Source organism: Stegostoma tigrinum, chromosome 32 (genome assembly GCF_030684315.1).
Source record: "Stegostoma tigrinum isolate sSteTig4 chromosome 32, sSteTig4.hap1, whole genome shotgun sequence".
In the NCBI taxonomy this organism is placed as follows: Eukaryota; Metazoa; Chordata; class Chondrichthyes; order Orectolobiformes; family Stegostomatidae; genus Stegostoma; species Stegostoma tigrinum.
The window spans coordinates 5,664,658-5,688,256 of record NC_081385.1 but is presented as its reverse complement, the minus strand read 5'-3'; the positions used below and the strand labels follow the sequence as shown (position 1 = coordinate 5,688,256).

The following is a 23,599-nucleotide window of genomic DNA, read 5'->3' as shown; positions in this document are numbered from 1 at the left end:
TCTTGTAAGTTTCTATTAGATCTCCCCTCAACCTTCTAAACTCTAATGAGTACAGTCCCAGGATCCTTAGCCGTTCATCATACAAAACTTCCATCCATACTACATTAATGTCATCAATAACCATGCTACACCCAACTGTATTCCAGGACTTCAAAAACTTTAATTCTCTGGGATTCTCAACAGTCTCTTTCCCTTCCAAAGCGCACAAATGCAGAAGTGGCACAAAACCTGGAGGATCTCCAGTTGTTTGCTTCGCAGCAATTCTGCTCGACAAGTGCAGTCCTTCATCTGTGACTCTTGTTGAAAGAAAAAATATCCAATATAGACTTCTAGGGTGTCACGTGTGTGGAAGTAAATCATATTCTCTTGCTCAATGATACAGAAAAATGTGACGCTCTTGTTGAAGCAAATTCCACCTCACCATTCATCAAAACTTCCTGCCTAATGATATCCTGTTGACAACCTTATGTGTAGCTGATCTAACCCCCAATCACTCCACTGCAACAGTCATTTTGAGAACTGAAATCAGCCCAGTACAACAGTGTACGGCTTAAATGCAAATTTCTACCTTTGTGTTTTACCTTTGGTGTATTTCGGCTCTTGCTGATCCATGTGGGTTGATAGGAAGCTCATCCACTTCCTGATGTTTGTGAAACTTGAAGCTGTAATTTTTGCAGCGCTTGGCTCCATAAAGTTGTTCGATTAGGAACACTACTGCATCATGAGAAATACCCAGCATTTTCAGTCCATTTATCGCTGCAAATGGAAACAAAAGTAAAAACTAGCATTCGGGTATAAGATTCTGAAAATACTAAGCACTTGAATAACCAAAAAACATCACTCTTCAGAGTGACCAACACTTCAATTTTCTCACTGCATTTTATCAATTCTACTTTAAGGACAGAAAATATTAGTAATCCCAGTTAAATGATATGATGTATAAACTGTATTTAAGTTCGTTCATATGGACGCACACCACATGAAGGATACTGGAAATCTGAAACTCTCCCTTCTAAAAACCGGTTGAGAAAATTACAAAATTGACACAAAGTATTTTGTTAAGATGCAGGTAATGAGAGCTGGAACCATAGCAAATACGTAGTTTAGATTCAGATTGGCTATGATGAGCGTGGTTGATGGATCAGCTCAATGGACCAAACAGCCTCCTCCCTTTCCTAGCTTCAGGCACAGCAGCCTGAGACGAACAGATAACAGGTGGCTATGTATTCACAGTTAAACAATAAATTTAACGACAAATACTCACCATCAACACCTTAGCAGTTATCAATGATCAGACTGACCTCGACTAGCCACTTAAATGGACAGGTTAGAGGCTTGGAATTCTGCAATGATTAACTTTGCACCTGACTCCTCAATGCATGTTTACATCTACAATGCATAAATCAGGTGTGTGATCTAACATGTTCCATTTGTCTGGATGCGTGCAGCTCCAACAAAGCTTTAAGTTTGAAGCCTTTCACGACAAAGCAGCCTGTTTGACTGGAACCCCACCTAACACCTGCAACATTCACTCCCTCCACCATCAACAGGACGAGTGCACTGCCACAACTCACCAATGCTCCTGAGATGACACTTTCCAAGCCTATGGCCTCTACCATCTAAAAAGGGAATGGGCCACAGATACATGGGAACTTGCACATTCCTCTTCCAAGCCATTCAGCTGCTCCTTCAACATTGTTGGGTCAAGATCCTGGCAGTCCCTCCCTAATAGCAGTGGGTGTCCTTACACCCATAGACAGCAGCAGTTCTACAAGGCAGCTTATCACCACCTTCTCAAGGGCAATTATAGATGGAGCAAAAACACTGGCCTACCCAATAGTACTCACATCCCGTGACTGAATGGAGAAAAATCCTGTTATTTGACAATTAGTTCAAAATGCAAAATCAGACAATCAAAATTTAAATAGGAACAGCAAATAAACTTGATGCTTAATGTAAAAACATTATAATTCAATATAAAGTAAAATGAATTTAACAGTACAGTACATTTTACATTTGCGCATTTTGATAGGTAAATTTTTTAACCAAACTGTAGGAGGATGGTTTTCCGAGTCATATCCTGGCTCCTAGGGCTTGGTTAATGCTAATCACACTGATACAGGTAAATTATTCTCCCTTCCCCACTCAGGAAAAAGCACTCACTTTCAATAACAAGCACATTAAGAACTGAACACAACACAGTCATTGGGGTAATTATGACAGGTCAGTAATCTTAAGGTTAGGGGATAGGCTGTTTAGAACTGAGATGAGAAATTGCTTCACCCATAGCAGTAAGTCAGTGGAATTCTCTGCTGCAGGAAGTGGTTGAGGCCAAAACATTAAGACATCCAAGGCGTTAGATAGAGTTTTTAAGGCTAAAATGATCATTGGCATGGGGAGAAAGCAAGATCAGAGTACTGAGTTGGATGATCAGCATGATTACATTGAATAGTGGAGTTGCCTCTAAGGTCTGAATGGACTACTTTGTCCCTTTTTTTTATGTTTAAGCGAGCTGGACTCAGTTATTACTCAAAGTTTTGGAGCTGCAATTGCTACTTTATCTGCTCTTCCCTCGAAGAAATGTCCTTATCAAGTGGTAAAACCTGTATTTCCTAACAGCCATCTGATGGGCGAGATTCCCTTCACAGCAAACACTCACCAGAAAATGATATGTGCTTCAGGCGGGCATTGGACCGAGCCTCTTGTACTTTGTCAGTCAGCACCCTCCAACCCTCTAGAAAAAGAAATTTATCGTAATTAAATTTATTTTTGCAGACAAATTCATTTCTCATAATTTAGGCAGATACATGCTTTGTTTCTAAATGTAGGCATCATGAAACCACACACAGATTTGGAACGTTTTTCATTAAAAAGGGTTCAAGGCCCATGTGGCATGACACTATCAATGTTAAAGAATGAAAGAGAAAAGTGCTTCTAAACTAAAGGTTTTCCCCAATCTCAGAACATCGCATCGTGCTTTTCTTCTGAAGCTTTGTAGCATCAGGACCCTGAATGCAAAGCAAGGTCTAAAGTCAATGTAAAGACAGCACAGGCCCACGAAAGTGATTGCGATTGCAACGTTGAATAAGTTACAAATGCTGATCAGGATAATAGGGAATGTTTCCCTGCAGTTCTTCAAAATTAGCAGACAGGACCTCAGTTTCAAGTCTCAGCCAAAAACAGATTTTCAGGTCAAATCTCTGGTGTGCAACCTGAAAACACAAACATCTGACCCCCTAAACCATGGGTGACACAGGAGAAAGTAAAGGGATTAGATACAAAACACAATTGGGATAGAATGAATAGTGAGTTTTGGTTTCAACTGAGGATGCAAAGAGGTGGTCAAGGATGAAGAAGTTGGCAGGTACCTGCTAGCTCTCCTTTCTCTATCGGATGGACAAATTAGGCTTTTTCTAGCCAATTCAAACCTCTACTTCAGTGTGCTGTTTTCTGTCCTTCAACTAACAATTGAATATATAATCAACGGCGGTTGTTGTCCATTCTTAAAGTTTGTAAATTAATTGGTCTTCAGTATTTATTACCAGTTTTCAAAACTATTAAATTAATAATTCAAAGTATTTTCGCAACAACTGCAATCCAGATTAAGTGGCATCCATTCCACCTAGACTACTGCCGATGCCAGACTGGACCAATCATTGGGGGAGACACAAGAATAATCTGGAGTTAATCATTTATTTCCAACTGTGAAGTCAAGCGGTTTTGCTCAGCAATTCCTGTTTGTAACAGACTATCAGAACAATCTAAAAGTGTGAATCATTGATTCTACCCAATCAGCATGTTCTTAAAAGTTTAACTTCAAAGCAGACAATCAAACCTTCTTTTCATCTAGCATGTGGAACACAGTCCCCTTATTCCACACAGACAACACTTCACTTCTCTTTCTCTTACAGACAAAAAACAGTAAACCATCCCTACCTTCGATATTATCACATTGAATCTGAAACCCATCATCACTCGTAATCTGAAACAGCAGACCTTTCTTTGTTTTCTTCTCATTCCTGATTTCTTTCCTCTTTTCTTCTTGCTCAAGCAAAGCAAGAAGGGGAGAACTGAAGGAGTCGTCCTCATCTGAGCTTTTGGATTCTAGCAGGAAAACAGAATATATGTATCACTAACCCTTTGAGGGTGAGCTTTATTTGTACTTTCAGAAAAGCATTAGTACATACAAGAAATGAGCCAACAGGAATTTCTGATGTTCAATAAAATATAACAAGGAGCTGCAAATGCTGAAAATCTAAAATAAACAAACTGCAGGAGAAACTCAGTGGGTCTGGCAGCATCTGTGCAGAGAAAGCAGAGTTAACCTTTTGGATCCAGTTCCAATGAAGGCTCGCTGGATCCTAAACACTAACTTTGCTTTCTCTCCACAGATTCTGCCAGAAGTGTTGACTTTCTCCAGTAATTTCTAGTTTTGTTTCTGATGTGTTTTACCAGTGTAGGCTGATTTTGAGTGAAGCAGCACTACAGCAACATTGCTAGAAGTGTACGGACAGGCTAATAATCTTGCTCAGAGGTGGTGAGAAAAAGTTTATCTTTCTCAGAGGACTGAGCAACTTTGGAATACTGTTCCTCAGAGGTTGTGGACACAGGGTCATCAAATGTTTTTGAGACACTGATGGCCGATTTTTGTGAGGAAGGAGAACGAAGGATTATCAAGGGTAGATGCGAATATAGAATTCAAAGCACAAACACACAATCGCAATTTTATTCACTAGTGAAGCGGGCTTGAGAAACCAAATAGGTGCCTTCTGCTACATTTTTGCATGTTTGTACAATACAGAGCCTATAAACGTAAGTGGAAAAAGACCGACAGAAATTGCTGCAGAAATTCAGCAGGTCTGGCAGCAATTTCTCTGGGAGGAAGCAGAGTTAACATTTAGAGTCCAGAGTCTCTTCACCAGAACTGTTAGTAGCTAGGAAACCGGGATATTCGTCTGAAATCAACATTGGGGGAGGGGCGAGGAAAGGGTGAAGTGAGTAGATAGGCGGAGAAGGAGCCCAGAGAGAGCAACAGCGATGAAAAGTGTAAGTAAACAAGGAGATTGTGGATAGCAGGCCAGGGCCGAAGAAAAGCTGAGTAGGTGTGAACAAAAGCTAAGAGAAGGAAACAATGGGTCAGCTGCACTGAAACATCCCATATATGGTAATGGGCCTAGAAACACATGAAAATGGGTGACAGTGCTAAAAGCAACCCATGCCAAAACTGAACCAGGTATGGGGCGGGTTTAAAAAAAAACATGGAAGAATGAAATCAGATTCTAAAGTTATTGAACTGTTGTTAAGTTCTAGAGGTTGCAAGGTGCCCAAGCAGGAAATGAGATGTTATTCTTCAAACTTAGGCTGAGACTCACTGGAGCATTGCTGCAGGCCTGTAACCACAGTGATGTGTTGAAGTGGCAGGCAACTGGAAGCTCGGGATCATTTTATGGACAGAACACAGGTGTTCTGAAAAGCAGTCAACCAGTTTGCGTTTCGCCTCCCCAGAGTACAGGAAACTGAATTGTGAGCAGTGAAAACACTTGACTAGATTGACTGCAGTGCAGGTAAACTGCTGCTTCATCCAGAAGATATGTCTGGTGCCTTGAACAGTGACAAGAGCGGAAGTGAACAGGTTGTTGTTACATCTTCTGCAGTTTCATGGGAAAGTGTCTTTGGGGCATGAGAAGACCTTGGGAATGGTACAGCAGTGGACTATACTGTTCGGGAGGATCCCTGCGGTAAGTCGACAAGGGAGGGAAGGGGAATGCGTGTCTGGTTGTGGCATTCTGTTGAGGGTGACAGAAATGGCAGCTTACAATCCTCTGGATGTGGAGGCTGGTGGTGTGGTAGGTTGGGACCAGGGGGACCCTATTATTGCTGGAGGGAAGGGTTTAGGACAGAAGTGCGGGATATGGGTTGAACACAGATAAGGACCCTATCAACAATGATTGTGGAGAATGATCAGTTGAGGAAAAAGCTGGACACTTCTGAGGATGCCTGGCAGAAGCTGGAATCATCAAAACTGATGTGATGGAGGCCAAGAAACTAGCAGAATGGGATGGAGTCCTTACAGGAAGGACGGTGTGAGGATACGTAGTCAAGGTAACCATGGGAGTCAGTGAGTCAGTAGTGTAGATTAGCGGCCAGTCTATCTCTGGAAATGGAAACAGAAATGTCGAGGAAGGGAAGGGAGGAATTAGAGATGGATCTGGTGAAGGTGAAATCAGGGTAGAAATTGGAAGTATAATTGATCAATTTTTCAAGTTTTTTTAAAAAAATTCATTCATTCATTCACAGGATGAAGATTTATCTGGCCAGGCCAGCATTTACTGCCCATTCCTATTGCCCAGAGGGCAGTTCAGAGTCAACCACATTGCTGTGGGTCTGGAATCACATGTAGGCCAGACCAGGTAAGGAGGACAGATTTCCTTCCCTAATGGATATTAGTGAATGAATTGGGTTTTCCAACAATCAACAATGGTCATCACTAGATTCTGAATTGCAGATATTTATTGAATTCAAATTCCACAAATTGCCACGGTGGGATTTGCACCTGATCCACAAAACATTACTTGGGTCTCTGGATTAAAAGTGCAGTGATAATATCACTAGGCCATTCCCTCTCCTCAGTTGAGAATGAGGTGGGAAGCAGCACCACTGTTGTCATCAACATACTTGAGAAAAAGTTCTGGGCAGGGTCCCGAGCATAATTGGAACAAGGAATGTTCCATGTACCTCGCAAAAAGACAGGCATAACTGGGGCCCGTGCAGGTACCCATCGTTACATGTTTGATCCAAAGAAAGTAAGAGCAGTTAAAGAAGAAGTTGGTATAAGTGGGTGACTGTCTCTGTGGAGTTTGTATATTCTGCCTGAGTCTGTGTGGGTTTCTGCCATGTGCTCCGGTTTCCTCGAACAGCCTGAAGATATGGTTCGGTGGACTGACCATGCTAAATTGCCCATAGTGTCCAGGGATGTGCAAGATAGGTGGAGTGGCCATGGGAAATGCAGGGTTAATGGGACAGGGTAGTGGGAGGTGGGATACTCTTTGGAGGGTTGGTCTGCACTCAATGGGTCGAATGGCCTGCTTCCACACTACAGGGATTCTGTGATTAAGTTGTGGGTGCAGAAGGATAAAATTAAGACCTTTGCCAAGTATGGAATGCAAAGTCAGCAGAAGATCAAACATAAGTGATTAGTTGGTGCTCTTAATTCTTGAGAATTTGGGCATTTCTGCTGCCAATATGCATAATACTGTGATCAAAAAATAATTTATTCACTGAAGGCAGCAAAATTCATGAGGCAAAGATTCAAATCATTTGCTTACTTTGGTTCATAAATTACATGATCCAACGGATACTTTCATTTGGAAATGACAATAACTAATACACTTCTTGCGGCTGTTGGTGGCTCTGCTGAGCTTATTTATGCTCCTGTTGCCTTCAGTACCCCAATCAGACACACAACGGCGCTATAAATCTAATTTTCCTTTCTTCTATAACCCTTGTAATCCTTCCTGTAGATGAGAGGTAAGCTCAGTCTTCACCTGATGTTTGCAAACACCTTGGGAGTGAGACCCAATGGAACATTCAAATTGTTGCTTGGTTTAGATTAGCAAATTCAGAGATTAGGATGAACTTTACACTCAATTACACAAGAGCCTAGGAGACTTAAACAGTCCATCTGGCCCAAAATGACTATGATAGCATCTATACTCAACACCCCTCACTATACGGTACACCCTCAACATCATCTTAAAGACAAAGAACTACAACAATCTTTATTCCAGAACCAGAAATATGACCTCCTCACTATTTGTATCCAGTTGAAGTACACTAGGTCGTTTCCATTAATAAGCACTAATTATTATACTTCTGACATCAGTAGAGTTAAGTAATAAAAAAGGGCTCAAAATGCTTCTATTTATTTCTAATCATCCTTGCCTACAGTACAATTATTGAGAGGACTCTAAATGGACTCACTATCAGCTGGTTTATTTTAAATTGGGTTTTATTTCCAGAAGTATAGAATTAAAATGTATGGAATCTACTTTAAACATGTATTGAACACAGATTACACCACAGAGAATTCTGAAGCAAGTCGTGTAGATGCATTTAAGTCAAAATAGGACAACTTGTTCAGGAAGAAGGGATTGAGAGTTGAAATAAGAAAAATGGGAAACTACTGTCGTGGAGCATATATACCAGTACAGGCAGGGGACAAGAGGATAATACATGGCACAGAAACAAGCCAAGATAATACTACGTGAACCTGTGAAGCGATAAAAAATGGGCCCATAACATTTGTGGTTTCCTTCCTATCTTTCTTCCCTTCATAATCTATTACCTACCGTGGAGTCAAGGGCTATGGGAGACAGTCAGGAAAGCAGGCTTAAAGCTGCAGTTAGAGCAGCCATGACATTGCTGATTAGAAATGCAAGCTCAAGAGACTAAGTGCATTAATCCTGCTATCTCTCATCTTACGTTGACAGTGACACCACAGGCTGCATTAATCCCCAGTTGTGTAAGATGACCGGAGTACTCACACTCAGTCCTATCTCAGCATTTTTAGGGAGTAGACAAGACAAACTGTTAAAAGTGTGCGATTTGGAGTGAAAATATAGCATTTGGCCCCACCACTCCAAATCAAAGTGTTCACATGCAAAGACCAAGTCACAGCAGTTCCCTATTTTAGCAAAGGTGAAACAAAGCTCGCTACTTACCAGTGACAAAGTCATCCTGTCCTTCTGTGTTTGATGCTCCAGTATTCATGGATTCAAAAGGTTGCAGCGTTGGCATATGTTCCATTTGACTAAGGGCAAAGAAAGGACTTACTTTAGTAAATGTCTTCCAAGGCGGACTTCAGGGTACACAACAAAACAGAGTCGCCAAACAGAGGCTGTTAGGCAAGTCTGGTACCCATGAGGATGGCCTCAAATGGGATCTGGGGTACATGTTGCATGACAGGTGACCCCAACACACTATATACCCACACGCACTCTCCCCTCCACACACCCGCGCGCGCACACACAGCGCCCCCCTCAACACACACACACGTGCATGCGCTCACAGAGCCCCCGCCCCGACACACACGCCACCCCAACCCCCTACCCGCTCACATACACACAAACCTAAATCTAGGGGTAGATTAATATTTGCAGAAACATTTTTGTTTGCTCTAAAAGCATACAATTTATAGACAGTCAATACTGATTTTATTTCTAAAGTAGGAATTTATAAAACAGTCTGACTCCAACCTAAAACACGAACAGATTTTAAACAAGGTCTCACAGCTAACATGTACTACCTGAGCTAAAACGTCATCTCTTCTTTACACTGTTAAAACCTTTAGTTCTCTCAGGACCATGACGTGAAAGGAATTCAGGGATTTACATACACACATTAATCAATTAAAACTTTCTAACTGATTAAAGATCTAACAGCATCTCAGGTTTGTTTAGTACATCCTCATTAATGGTATGAACCTTTGATCTTTAAATGTTGTATCTGATACTTCCTCTCTCACTAATACCCCAAGGAGGAGTAAGATTATGAAAGCTTGTGTTTTCAAATAAACCTGTTGGACTATAACCTGGTGTCATGTGATTTCCAACTCTGTCCACCCCAGTCCAACACCATCACCTCCACATCATTGCATTAGTGATGATTTATTAAGACAGATTTGCTGGCAATTAACTATTTTGATAAGCTCACTACAAGTCTTAAAATTAATTTTCAAATTTATATGAACGCCCTTTCAAAACGTAAAAGAGCAAACTTGCAAATTTCTACCAGATGCCAAACTCCTCCGATTTCAGTAAGCTGGCCGAGCTTTAGCATTGATTGAGAGCCAAAACAACTTGCTCACTCAGACATGGAAACAAATTTTTCTAGATTTTCTAAGCTTCCAACTGGCACCTGCTCTATAACCTCAGCTGCATTCAACTTTCATGCAGGAAAAATAGAAGATTGAATGTAGTTCTTTGAGCTTAGGTGTGAAAATGGCAATGCATTTCACTGCAAAGGATAATCATAAACTCTGCTCACCTTGGAGATTCAGAATCCCGGTTACTGATTTCTTGCTGGTGCTCATTGGGTTCTGCTGCATGTTGCACCGTCTTTATCCGTACTCTAATAGATCTAAAATTATGTTGTATATTACAAACATTTAGATTGAGGTAAAGTGTTGTTACTAGGTATGTTTAGTGCATTAGTAATTTGTTAAATGGCAGTATCAAGTTTGCGTCAACTTGCTATCCTATGGTCAAGGTCAAAAATCACCTGACACCAGGTTTCGTCCAACAGGTTTATTTAAAGACGCAAGCTTTCAGAGTCTCACTCCTCCTTGAAGAGTTAGTGGGGGTAGCATCAGACACAGAATTTAAGTGTAAAAGATCAAAAGGAACACCGTACCAGTTCTATGACCACGAGAATTTGTAAGCGGATCAAAGGGTCATTGAACTAAAGGGTTCCTTTAACGCTTTGCTTATAAATTCTTTGTTCGATGCCACTTCTCTCACTGACACCCGAAGGAGGAGCGAGATTCTGAATGCTTGTGTCTTCAAATAAACCTGTTGGACGATAACCTGGTGTCACATGATTTTTGACCTTGTCCACCTCAGTCTAACACCGGCACCTCCACATCATGGCTATCATATGGTGCATTATAAATCTCGTCAAGCTTTTTGAATCAGTGTGAAATGGCTCCCACTATGGCAGACATTTCAGAATTTCTCAAATAGCATTTAAAATGCATTAGACACAGCTTTGGTTTGCGATATTCAAATCAGTATGATTGCACATTTTCCAGTTAATATTTTGTATAAGATTCTCTTACCCATTACACTTCATTGAAATCCTACAGGCAACATACAGGTGTGTATGTAAAATATAGCGCTTGTGAATTAAGAGGCTTATTCAACAGGTGTCTTGATATTTTACTATACTTAACGCAAAAGGTTCTGGTGACAGACTTGCCTTGATAATTCAAAATTATTTATTTTAATAAATTAGTTATCTAAGAAGTTGAAATATTTTTCATAATTCAGGAAAGATAGCAGCAAGTTTCTGGGTGTAATTGAGGACACGGTACAGAGGTTCATCCCAAAGAAAAGAAAGATTATCTGGGGTGGGATTAGACAGCCATGGCTCACAAAGGAAGTCAGGAAATATATCAAAGAGAAAGAGACAGCCTATAAAGTGGCCAAGAGCACTGGGAAATCAGAAGATTGGGAAGGCTACAAAAACAGACAGAGGATAACAAAGAGAGCTATAAGGAAGGAGAAGATCAAATATGAAGGTAGGCTAGCTAGTAATATTAGAAATGATAGTAAAAGCTTCTTTCAATACATAAGAAACTAACGAGAGGCAAAAGTAGACATTGGGCCGCTCCAAATTGATGCTGGAAGGCTCGTGATGGGAGATGAGGAAATAGCTGAAGAATTTAAGTACTTTGCGTCAGTCTTCACAGTGGAAGACATGAGTAGTATACCAACAATTAGGGAGAGTCAGGGGGCAGAGTTGAGTACGGTAGGCATTACAAAAGAGAAAGTGCTAGAAAAGCTAAAGGGTCTAAAAATTGATAAATCTCCTGGCCCCGATGGGCTACATCCTAGAGTTCTGAGGGAGGTGGCTGAGGAAATAGTGGAGGCTTTGGTTGTGATCTTTCAAAAGTCCCTGGAGTCAGGGAAAGTCGCAGATGATTGCAAAATTGCTGTTGTAACTCCCTCGTTTAAGAAAGGATCAAGGCAAAAGATGGAAAATTATAGGCCGATTAGCCTAACCTCGGTAGTTGGTAAAATTCTAGAATCCATTGTCAAGGATGAGATTTCTAAATTCCTGGAAGTGCAGGGTCAGATTAAAACAAGTCAGCATGGTTTTAGTAAGGGGAGGTCGTGCCTGACAAACCTGTTGGAATTCTTTGATGAGGTAACAAGTATGTTAGACCAGGGAAACCCAGTAGATGTTATCTATCTAGACTTCCATAAGGCCTTTGATACAGTGCCTCATGGGAGGCTGCTGTGCAAGGTGAGGGCTCATGGTGTTTGAGGTGAGCTACTGGCTTGGATTAAGGATTGGCTGTCTGACAGAAGGCAGAGAGTTGGGATAAAAGGCTCTTTCTCGGAATTGAAACCGGTGACGAGTGGTGTCCCACAGGGTTCAGTGTTGGGGCCACAGCTGTTCACCTTATACATTAATGATCTGGATGAAGGGACTGGGGGCATTCTGGTGAAGTTTGCCGATGATACAAAGATAGGTAGACAAGCAGGTAGTAATGAGGAGGTGGGGAAGCTGCAGAAAGATTTAGACAGTTTAGGAGAGTGGTCCAGGAAATGGCTGATAAAATTCAATGTGAGTAAATGTGAGGTTTTGCACTTTGGAAAAAAGAATACAGGCATGGACTATTTTCTAAATGGTGAGAAAATTCGCAAATCATAAGTGCAAAGGGATCTGGGAGTGTTGGTTTAGGATTCTCTAAAGGTTAACTTGCAGGTAGAGTCCGTAATTAAGAAAGCGAATGTAATGTTGTCGTTTATCTCAAGAGGGTTGGAATATAAAAGCAGCGATGTGCTTCTCAGGCTTTATAAGGCTCTAGTTAGGCCCCATTTAGAATACTGTGTCCAATTTTGGGCCCCACACCTCAGCAAGGACATACTAGCTCTGGAGCGTGTCCAGCAGAGATTCACACGGATGATCCCTGGAATGGTAGATTTAGCGTACGATGAGCGGCTAAGGATCCTCATTAGAGTTTAGAAGGTTGAGGGGAGATCTAATAGAAACTTACAAGATAATGTATGGTTTAGAAGGGGTGGACGCTAGGAAGTTGTTTCCGTTAGGCAGGGAGACTAAGCCCCGTGGGTACAGCCTTAAAATTAGAGGGGGTAAATTTAAAACTGAAATGAGACGACATTTCTTCAGCCAGAGAGTGGTGGGCTTGTGGAATTCATTGCCGCAGAGTGCAGTGGAGGCCGGTACGTTGGATGCCTTCAAGGCAGAGATCGACAAATTTTTGATCTCAAAAGGAATCAAGGGCTACAGGGAGAGTGCAGGGAAGTGGTGTTGAAATGCCCATCAGCCATGATTTAAATGGCGGAGTGGACTTGATGGGCCGAATGGCCTTACTTCCACTCCTGCGTCTTATGGTCTAAATTTATACAGGGCAAGCAGCCACCAACAGCAATGCAACGGTGGCCAGATGATATTTTTATGCAATGTTGATGGCAAGATAAATTATGACTAAGACAATGAGGATAACCTCTCTAATTTTCTTTGAAATAGTGCCATGAAATATTTAAATCAGTCTGACATAAAAGATAGGGCCTGGCTTAATGTTTCGAGCAAAATTAAAAATCTTAATTTATTCCTACAGGAGATTGACACATCATTATGTATTTATATATAGTAAACATTTATTACTTCGGTTATGACATACATCAGATCACAAAATATTTTCAAGGATATCAGAATTACTTAAGATCAGGTGTATTAAGAGCTATGTCACTTTAAAATGAACATTTTAAAACTTCTCGTATTTTGCTCAGAACACACAGTACTTACTCTGCACTAGAGGATAGGGGTAAATTGGTTGAATCAGACTCCAGAGTAGCTTGATGATCGCCAAAGGATTCAGTCATAACATGGGCTGATTTGTGCTTTTTGATGCTTTGTTTGTCCAAAGCAGGTGATGCCCGTTTTACCCTGGGCTTGGCCTTTGGGGACTCAGGAGACACCATAGTCATTGCGTCGACAGGAGACCGGTCCATGGTAGAGGAAAACACAGAACTCACTGAAACTGGTGAAGACATGCTGGTGGTTGAAAAAACAACTGTGCTGCTCACAACACTAGTTGAGACTGTTAGCATGGTTGTCGACATTTGACTTCCTGAATTACAGGCTGTTTCCAACTGGGAGGTTGATGCAACACCTTTACTGGACAGAAACTGAGATATCTGTTGGTTTAGCTGATAGGCCCCGTCCTGGTCAGATGAGCTTGGTGCAACTGGTACACTAACTGCAGGGCTGGAAGGCAGCAGGCAGATACTCTGAGATGGTGACAGGGGTCCACTGCTTGGGCTATGCGGCGGTGCTAGATGCTGGAACATTCCTGTTCCAGGTAATGGAACTGCCTGATCAGAAAGTCCTAAACTCTGTTGACTAGCTTTGATTAACAGATTGCTTATTGAACCAGTGATGTCTGTTGTCCCTAGTAACATAGGGGTAGTTAAGGTGACTGAACTTTGACCCAGAATGTGTCCTGTTACTGTACCCCCACTAGTTGCTGCTGTTGCTGCTTGCATAGATACAACGTTCAAAACTGACTGGGTTGGACCCAATGCTGACACATTTCCAGCTGCCAAATGAGCATTTTCTGGGCCAATCATGTTGGTAGAACCGACTGCGCCCAGGTTTTGCTGAATTTGGGGCACAGGCAAAGGGGACTGTTCAAAACACATTACCGCAGATTTGGGCCTTTTAATTATATTAGGAATTGTTCGTTGGGCTCCAGTGCTAGCAAGTGTTCCTAAATCCACCAAACTGGTCTGGTTTGTCATTCCTCCAGGGACTTGTGACGGTGAGAAATTATTTAAAGTTATGTTAGGCACAATTTCCGTAGCAGAACCAGAAGTCTGTTGATATGAAGGTGCAAGCTTCTTGCCTTTTTTGGAAGGTAACCTGTTTATCGGTCTTTTTTTAGCCTGGGATGATCCTGGACTAGAGGTTGTGGTAGTGACAAGCTCTGGCCTCTGATTAGATTCTGAGTTTAAAAGTTGCGGATCAGGTGGCGACTGGACCCCAATGAGAAGGCCAGACGTAGAGCTAGTGCTGTTGGACTGAAATGCTGATGCAGTTGGTCCCGCAAAGGAATGTAACTGAGGGTGTTGTGACAAAGTCAACAAACCTTTACTGCTTGCCATTGTGGCAGAAGTGCATATCGATTGGGAAGCTGGCAAACTTACATTTAAACCTGTGGCTAACGCTAGGTTACCTCCCATGGAAACATTTTGCGCAAGGACTGCATTGTTTGTCTCTACAACTGCTTGGGCAGGACCCACTGAAGGTGCAAGATTTATCTTTTGTGTAACGCCACTGGGATATGTCTGGAGAACATAGAGTGGATGCCCATGCTGATTGACGACAATTACGTTATCTGTTCCTGGTTTAAGGAGTGGGGTTGCTGTTTGCACTGCAGCGTTGCTAATGGGAGCAGGGCCAGGACTGTCTGCAGGACTTGCAATGTATTTCTGACCTTGAGGTGGCACAGAGGAGTTAACAGATGCTGGAATGACAACTGGCGAGCTGGTGCCAACCCCAGTCATGTCCTGGCTGTTAGGCCCCTGCTCTACCTGACTACAGGTTGGTGTAGTTAACTGGTCGGTATCCATGTGGCTTTGCATGAACTGATCAGAAGCCATGTGGCTTTCACCGGATGACTCCACAACTTGGTGCCCTATCAAAGAAACTTCAGCATCATTTGCTGTCACTGACTTCTCTCCTGTCACTGTCACCCCCTTCTCCACCGATTCAGCAGCAGGTATATTCAGTACCGATTGGTCTTCTGAGGTGGTCAGCTGTGATGTTGAAATGACAGTGAGGCTGCTGTGGCTTTGATTGGAGACAGTTGGACTGCATGTTGTTAAAACAGAGAGGTCGGATGGCAACTCCAGAGGCAACTCAAATGGCTCCTCTGCAGGAATGGATGCTGAGACATCACTTTCTACAGTTTCTGTGCTGGGGAGAGGTTGGGAAAACACTTCAAAGAGACTGCCCATGTCCTTTCCTCTGTTACTAACAAGACCTAGACCCTCACCCAGCGTTATGAGTTCAGAAGACGATGACTCTGGGCTTTCCCCTAATGCCTGCATAGACTGAGTATTCTTAAGAACAAAGTCCATGATGTCAGATGGAAGGATATTACCACAGTCATCGCTATTGTTATTATCAGAGTCATTAGCAGATTTCAACAAGTCAGTGTTAAAAGTATCCAACAAATTCTTGTCTGAAGGTGTGCTGGAATGGACTCTTCTGGCAGTGTCTAATGAAGTGAGAGAAACCTCCCCTATGGAGTCTTGGCCCTGAGACTTCACTCTGTTTACTGGAAGACAGTTATCTAATTTTGAATCATTGCCTTTCAGGTCAGAAACTGTTTTGACACCATGTTCCTCCTTTTCTACATCTTCGACCCCACTGTTGACGGTTCCATCAAGGTCCAGGCTTTCCGTTCCATTTTCTTTGGCTTTTATCTTGTTCACCTGTGTTGCTTTGCCTACCGTCGTGGCTACACTAGCATCACTCTCTGTGCCATCATCAACACCATCAAGCTGGCTGATCCTGGGTAGGTGACAATCCTCCTCTCCATCGAAGAAATTACATGGCTCAAGCCTTCCCTCTCGATCAGACGTGATTACTGTTCTTGTGAAATTGTAGTAATACTCCATATCCTCATCAGAGGACGTGTTTGGATCGTCAGCTCCATCTACCTGTCCTTGAGTTGATTGTTCTGCCCTTTTCTTTCCTGAAGGATCCCGGTAGAATGGAAAGTCCTCCTCACCATATGACTTTACACCATAAAAGGGAGTCAACCCAAAAAATGTAGTTGAGCGTGCTCTGGCACTCCGGCGGGGATACCGCCTTTTGTTTGAATCATTATCCTGTGTTTTGCTCCCATCTCCATCATCCTGTGAAGTTTGATTTCCACACTGCAGGACATGTTTCTGAAAAAGATTTTTCACCCTTTGCTTGTAGATTTTGTTGCATTTTGGACACCGGAGGACTTCCCGTTCATTTTCTGGACTTTCTGACATTACAGAAGGCACAACTGAAGAGGATACAGCCTCATCACCTCCCTGAGAGCTGCCCGACATGGATGCGGTCAAACCTTTATCGTGATCTTCTTCAACAAGGTACTCGGGTTCTAAACACCCGAGAATTCCTTGCTTTTGGGAAGCAAGCATTTCTTTTTTGCCAGTGTCAGACTGGACTTTTTCTAAGGCAGACTGGACTCCATCTCCAGTGATCGTGACCAGAGGATGCTCAATACCAGCAGATCTGTCCCCAGGCCTCTGTTTAGATTCATCAGTAGATTGAGCTTTCTTATCTATTTCAGCCAACAAGCTGCTAGCTCCTTTTGCATTAACTATTACATCTACAGCAGAATCTGCAGTTGGACACCCCTCAAAATGCTTTACTGCCTGCACTTTGCTGTTTCTGGAAAGATCAGCGGAGGATGCTTTCATGCCAGATCGCTTCTCTATGCAGTTTGAACGAGGATGCTCATTTGCTGTGACCATGATATGGCTGGCTCCAGCAGACTGTAGCCTTGTCCTTTCTGATTCGTGACTTAGAGCATGAAATCCACTTATCTTTCCTGTTTGAACAGTGTCTTTACTTTGCTCAACCAACCTTCTTGAATCCTTTGGATGGAAAGGTAATGTGCAGCCTTTAGTTTCTTTGGAGATAGATGTTACCGAATTAGAGTTTGTATGCAACCCACTGTTATTAAATGCTTCTTTCTGTAAAGAACGTGATACAGTTACTGTTGTAACTGAGTTAGATGTTTGTGCTAATGCTGATGTTGTCACTGAACCGTCCAATGCATTTACAGCTGTAATATTTTCACCTTTCAAGGCACTGTTTTGAGACTGGCTACCAGATGAAAACAGAGAATGTTCTTTTGAGCTGTAATGCCCTGTGGATGTCAGCAATGACCTGTTAGGTTGGGAACCTACCGCTTGAGAAATTCCTGAAAGATGTATCGTGGCAGAATCAATACTACTGAATCTTTGACGGCTAGACGGACCAGAAAATCCTTGGTGTGAAGTGCTTAGTTTGCCTGAATGAAATGCTTTATGAACAATTTCACCAAGGTGACTCCCAGTCTCAGCGTCTGATAACATATTGAGCGATGACAATGGTGATGTGTTAATGTTCCCACTCGATCTTAGGCATGTCATGCCCATTTGGGAAGAAGCCGCCAATCTGTGCCTGGAATGTTGCGGTGATACAGAAGACGTACTATGTCGTCTGGAAATGGTACTTCTTCTCCCTGATGACAGTAGGGCATCAGCAAATGTGACAATCTCATGAATCATCGGGGTGGGGCTCCCTTAACAAGAAAACAGAGAATATTAATTACGACTATTCCTGGTTTTATTGTCACATTTTCAGTTCAGGATGCAATTGTGGTAAAATCAAGTATTATTCCACCTTTCAATGTGAAGACTCTATGTCACTAGTACAGAAACAGACCCTTCATCCCTGCTTCTCCATTTAATAATACATGGGAAATCTGTACCACAATTTCATATCTCTTGATACCTTTACCTGATAAAATAAGTATCAATCTCAGTTTAACTTTCAATTGATTCAGATTTCAGCTCTTTTACGGGACAAGAGTACCCAAAGTTTTACCACTCTTAATGCAGAAGTGCTTTTTGATTTCATTGTTAAATAGACTAGCACAAATTTAAGGACAGTGTTTCTTGTTCTGGATTTTTCACTACCATCAGCTGTTGTTCTTCATCTACACTATTAATCCCTTTTAACATTCATTATTGCTCAATCTTCTAACCGTAAGAGAATACAAACCCCAAGTAATGCAACTTTCACTCAGAATTTAAGCTTTTAAACCCTACATCATTTAGTCAGATATAGCATGCATCACATGCAGAGTTATCAGTAAGTTCATTCCAAACAGGGCCTACTTAATGCACCTTAATCTCCAAACTCAAAAAAACCCTATCACAGCACTGAGATTGTAATTTCCATCATCAGCAGTGCACTGGAGAAGCAATGACATAGTGGCAATGTCACTGGACTAGTAAGCCACGATCCAAGGATTAATGATCCAGCGCCATCCAGTACAAAGATGTACAGTAAGGTGGACTGACCATGTTAAATTGCCCATCGTATCCAGAGACATGTCCGTTAGGTGGATTAGCCATGGGAAATACAGGGTTACGGGGATGAAGAGGGGATGCTACTCCAACGGTCAGTGTGGACTCTATGGGCTGAATGGCTTGCTTCCACATCATAGGGATTCTACATCCAATACAGACGGTGGAATAAAAATCTGGAATTAAAACCTAGCCAGCCATGTAACCACTGCCAAAATGTCATAAAAACACTTCTCAGAGAGAGAGAGAGAGATTCTGCCATCCTTATTTGGTCCAGCCTGCAGACAACTCCAGACCCACAATAACATTGCGAGTTTTGAGAAGAGGTTGAGGTTCTGGATGTGAGTTTGCTCGCTGAGCTGGAAGGTTAGTTTTCAGACGTTTCGTCACCATTCTAGGTAACATCATCAGTGAGCCTCCGACGAAGCGCTGGTGTTATGTCCCGCTTTCTATTTATCTGGTTAGGTTTCCTTGGGTTGGTGATGTCATTTCCTGTTCTTTTTCTCAGGGATGGTAGATTGATTTGGAGCCAATGTGTTTGTTGATGGAGTTTCCGGTTGGAATGCCATGCTTCTAGGAATTCTCGTGCGTGTCTCTGTTTGGCTTGTCCTAGGATGGATGTGTTGTCCCAATCAAAGTGGTGTCCTTCCTCATCTGTATGTAAGGATACGAGTGATAGTGGGTCATGTCGTTTTGTGGCTAGTTGACGTTCAAGTATCCTGGTGGCTAGCTTTCTGCCTGTTTGTCAATGAAGTGTTTGTCACAGTTCTTGCAAGGTATTTTGTAGATGACGTTCGTTTTGTTTGTTGTCTGTATAGGGTCTTTTAAGTTCATTAGCTGCTGTTTTAGTGTTTTGTGGGCTACCCTGATGCCAAGTGGTCAGAGTAGTCTGGCAGTCATTTCAGAAATGTCTTTGATATAGGGGAGCTACAAATCTTCTCAAAACCCACTAGCACCTAAGGGGGCAATACGCTAAAACTGGCCCGAAGATGGGAAACCAATGCCATCCAACAGAGTGCCACCCGCGAACAGCTGTACTTCCTGCATGAATGCCTAAGGAAACAGGTACTACCTAAATGTCTCAAATACAAACCTCCCCTTAACACCCCGCTAGCCAAAAGAATAGCTGAGCAAAACGGCCACAGAATGCTTAGAGAAATGATCAATGATGCCCACAACAGACTCCGTAAATACAACCGGGAAGTTTTACGCGAAAAAACTTTATTCACTAACGCGACAGACCATGAATGGACAGACACTGTACAACGAGCCATAGACATTAGACAATGGCAAACACAGAAAACAAAAAAACTAGACCTGCAGAAAAAACTAGACAAACTCACACAAAATAACAACACAGACAGCACAGAAGCACGGATTAAAAAAAAATTCATCTGACCGACCACTAACAGACACTGAAAAAGCCGTCTTAGTAAGTGGATTAAATTACAACTTCCGGGATGCGGACAAGAAAGATTTCTTAGCAGCATTAGAAACAACACTGAAAGACAACAAAGTCACAGAAGAAACCCAGCAAACCATCAGACAGACAGTCGCACCAACATTAAGCAGGAAAAAGGAAGAAAACACTCAATACACAAGAAAGGAAAGCCTTAAAAGGACTCAAAAAAGATAAAAACATCGTTATCCTACCTGCAGACAAAGGATGCTTGACAGTCATTTTAAACCAAACAGATTACATTGAGAAAGCGAGCGCACTGCTTGCAGATACCGATACTTACTAACAGGTGGCGATAGACCCGACCCCACAGCTAGAGAACCGAATCACAGCCTTACTGAAAAAACTTCAAAAATCTGGAGAATTAAACAAGAGAGACTTCCAAAAAATGAAACCAGATGGATCCAACACACCACGCTTCTACGGACTACCAAAAATTCACAAACCAGGAGCCCCCCTCAGACCCATAGTGTCGCTACCTGGAACACCAACCTACAGATTAGCCAAGGAACTACACCAAAGACCAAAACAACTAGTAGAAGACTCCCGCCACTCCAGTCACTCCACCCAAGAATTCCTGAACACCAAAGACACCAAGATAGAAGAGGATGAAATAATGGTCTCCTTTGACGTAACAGCCCTGTTCACATCCATCAACATCAACCTGGCCAAAGAAACACTGACTACACTATTAGAAGAACCGAAGACACATACACCAGACACCACCAACCTCATCAGCGAGGACATCATCAAGCTAGTGGACCTATGCCTTACCACCCACTTCACTTTCAATAATAAAACTTACAGACAAACCAACGGTACACCCATGGGATCTCCGATATCAGGGTTCTTAGCAGAGGCAGTATTGCAGAGACTCGAACAAACAGCTCTGCCAATCATCCAACCCAAACTTTGGGTCCGCTATGTGGATGACACCTTTGTCATCACTAAACAAAACAAATTAGAGGAAACCTTCAAGACCATCAATAATACCCTTTACTGGCATAACATTCACAAAAGAGGAGGAAAACAACAGCAAACTGCCATTCCTAGATGTCACAGTAGAGCGAACAGTCAATGGGGAACTTCAAACCAGCGTCTACAGGAAAACAACACATACGGACCAAATACTGAACTACAGGAGCAACCATCCCAACACCCACAAACGAAGCTGCATTAGAACATTATTCCAACGAGCCACCACACACTGCAGCACAGAGGAACTACGCAGAGCAGAGGAAAATCACCTATACAGCGTATTCAAAAAGAATGGGTACCCTATGAACACTGTCCGCCAATTCCTCAGCAACAAACCCAAACAAACAGACAAAACGGGCCCAGAAACCATAACCACGCTCACCTACATCAAAGACGTTTCCGAAATGACTGCCAGACTACTTGGACCTCTTGGCATGAGGGTAGCCCAAAAATCCCACCAAAACACTAAAACAGCAGCTAATGAACTTAAAAGACCCTATGCAGACAACAAACAAAACGAACGTCATCTACAAAATACCTTGCAAGAACTGTGACAAACACTACATTGGACAAACTGGCAGAAAGCTAGCCACCAGGATACACAAACGTCAACTAGCCACAAAATGAAATGACCCACTATCACTCATATCCTTACATACAGATGAGGAAGGACACCACTTTGATTGGGACAACACATCCATCCTAGGACAAGCCAACAGAGACACGCATGAGAATTCCTAGAAGCATGGCATTCCAACCGGAACTCCATCAACAAACTCATTGGCTCCAAATCAATCTACCATCCCCGAGAAAAAGAACAGGAAATGACATCACCAACCCAAGGAAACCTAACCAGATAAATAGAAAGTGGGACATAACACCAGCGCTTCGTCGGAGGCTCACTGATGATGTTACCTAGAATGGTGACGAAACGTCTGAAAACTAACCTTCCAGCTCAGTGAGCAATCTCACATCCAGAACCACAAGAACGTAGTTACTCTTAACTGGCATTTAGGGATCAGTAATAAATGTTGGCCTAGCCAACAATGCCCACGTCCCATGAACATAAAAACGTGGCTTTGAGTAACAGTCCATTTTCACACCAGATGTCACAGGTTTATAATCATCTGGAAACAAGCTGAAATTCCTAACGTTTATTTCAAATAAATCTTCTTTAGACACCAGAAAAATCAGTCCTATCAAACTGACTTGTTTTAAACCCAAGCCTGATGGTAAATCACAGTATCATCCAAAACCTTCATTTGTATTGAAAATAAAGCTTCTAATTTACATCTAACAGACATGAAAATTCCTGTAGAATAAATAAAGTAATTCAGAATAGAGAGAAATTAAAATGTTAATTACAATAATTCAAGTGCCCAAAATAGACTTCATATAAAAGGTTTGAAATGTGCACAGTTCCCTTCGAATGAGTTCATGATCTGACCCTTGTGCATCTTTTGTACGGATATCAGTAAAATAAAAAATAATTTATAATTATAAAATGACAGGTATCAGCAAATGATCAACATGCATGTACAAAATTGCTCCTCGACCAGAAATGTTAGCTGATTTACAGTAAACAGGATGATGTATTCGTTAAAATAGGGATAAAGAGATTTCAGACAATCTTGTTACATGTGAGCCATTATTATCTGACAACATAATTTAATGGTTTTAAAAATATGAGTGATCTTAAACATTTATCACTTTAGTGTCGTCCTTTATAGGTTGATTTAAACTTATGGTATTGATTAAAATCGATACGACTCAAAGTCAATAGTTTATAAATTCAATTACCTGGTGATGGAAGGGGTCTCGATCCAGTACTTGGAGATCGTCGTGTTGGGGAGAAACTGGATGTCTGAGTCCTGCTTCCCAGCTGTAATCTAGGAGGTATAGGCCCAGGTGTGAGGGAAGGTGGATGGTGGTCTGGTATTTCAGACATATTTGTATTGTGACTCTCCGCCATGTCAATTTCTGTCAAAATGAAGCCAAATCAATCAGCTAAATTTCTCAACGGGACGTGGCCTACAGAATAACGCAACATAGGAGACCATTCGGCCTACAGTGCCTGTTTCAACTTTTAAAAAAATTATCCAATGACTTGTTGTATATTTAATGTATTGTTTGGTGGAGGAAAAGTATAAATTGGCCTTAAGGAAAGCAAAAGTGTTTTTAGATATCCAACTGAAACTTTTGTCATATTAGACGTACAGTCAACTCTGAAGTTGCAGCTCTCCCTTCATCAGCTGCACCCCAAACATAAAAG

General features: G+C 42.0%; 1 protein-coding gene across 4 annotated transcripts in view; it reads right to left on the bottom strand.

The window, feature by feature from the left end:
• Positions 1-23,599, bottom strand: part of kmt2a (lysine (K)-specific methyltransferase 2A) — a 152,480-nt gene that overhangs the window by 14,772 nt on the left and 114,109 nt on the right. For all 4 annotated transcript variants that reach the window (XM_048562008.2, XM_048562009.2, XM_048562010.2 and 1 more), the window contains exons 26-32: positions 23,128-23,307; positions 13,555-18,100; positions 10,045-10,137; positions 8,721-8,809; positions 3,937-4,104; positions 2,660-2,734; positions 582-756 (exon numbers count right to left, since the gene is read on the bottom strand). In XM_048562008.2, coding sequence (XP_048417965.1) covers positions 582-756; positions 2,660-2,734; positions 3,937-4,104; positions 8,721-8,809; positions 10,045-10,137; positions 13,555-18,100; positions 23,128-23,307 — 5,326 coding nt within the window. The remainder of the gene's footprint in view (positions 1-581; positions 757-2,659; positions 2,735-3,936; positions 4,105-8,720; positions 8,810-10,044; positions 10,138-13,554; positions 18,101-23,127; positions 23,308-23,599) is intronic.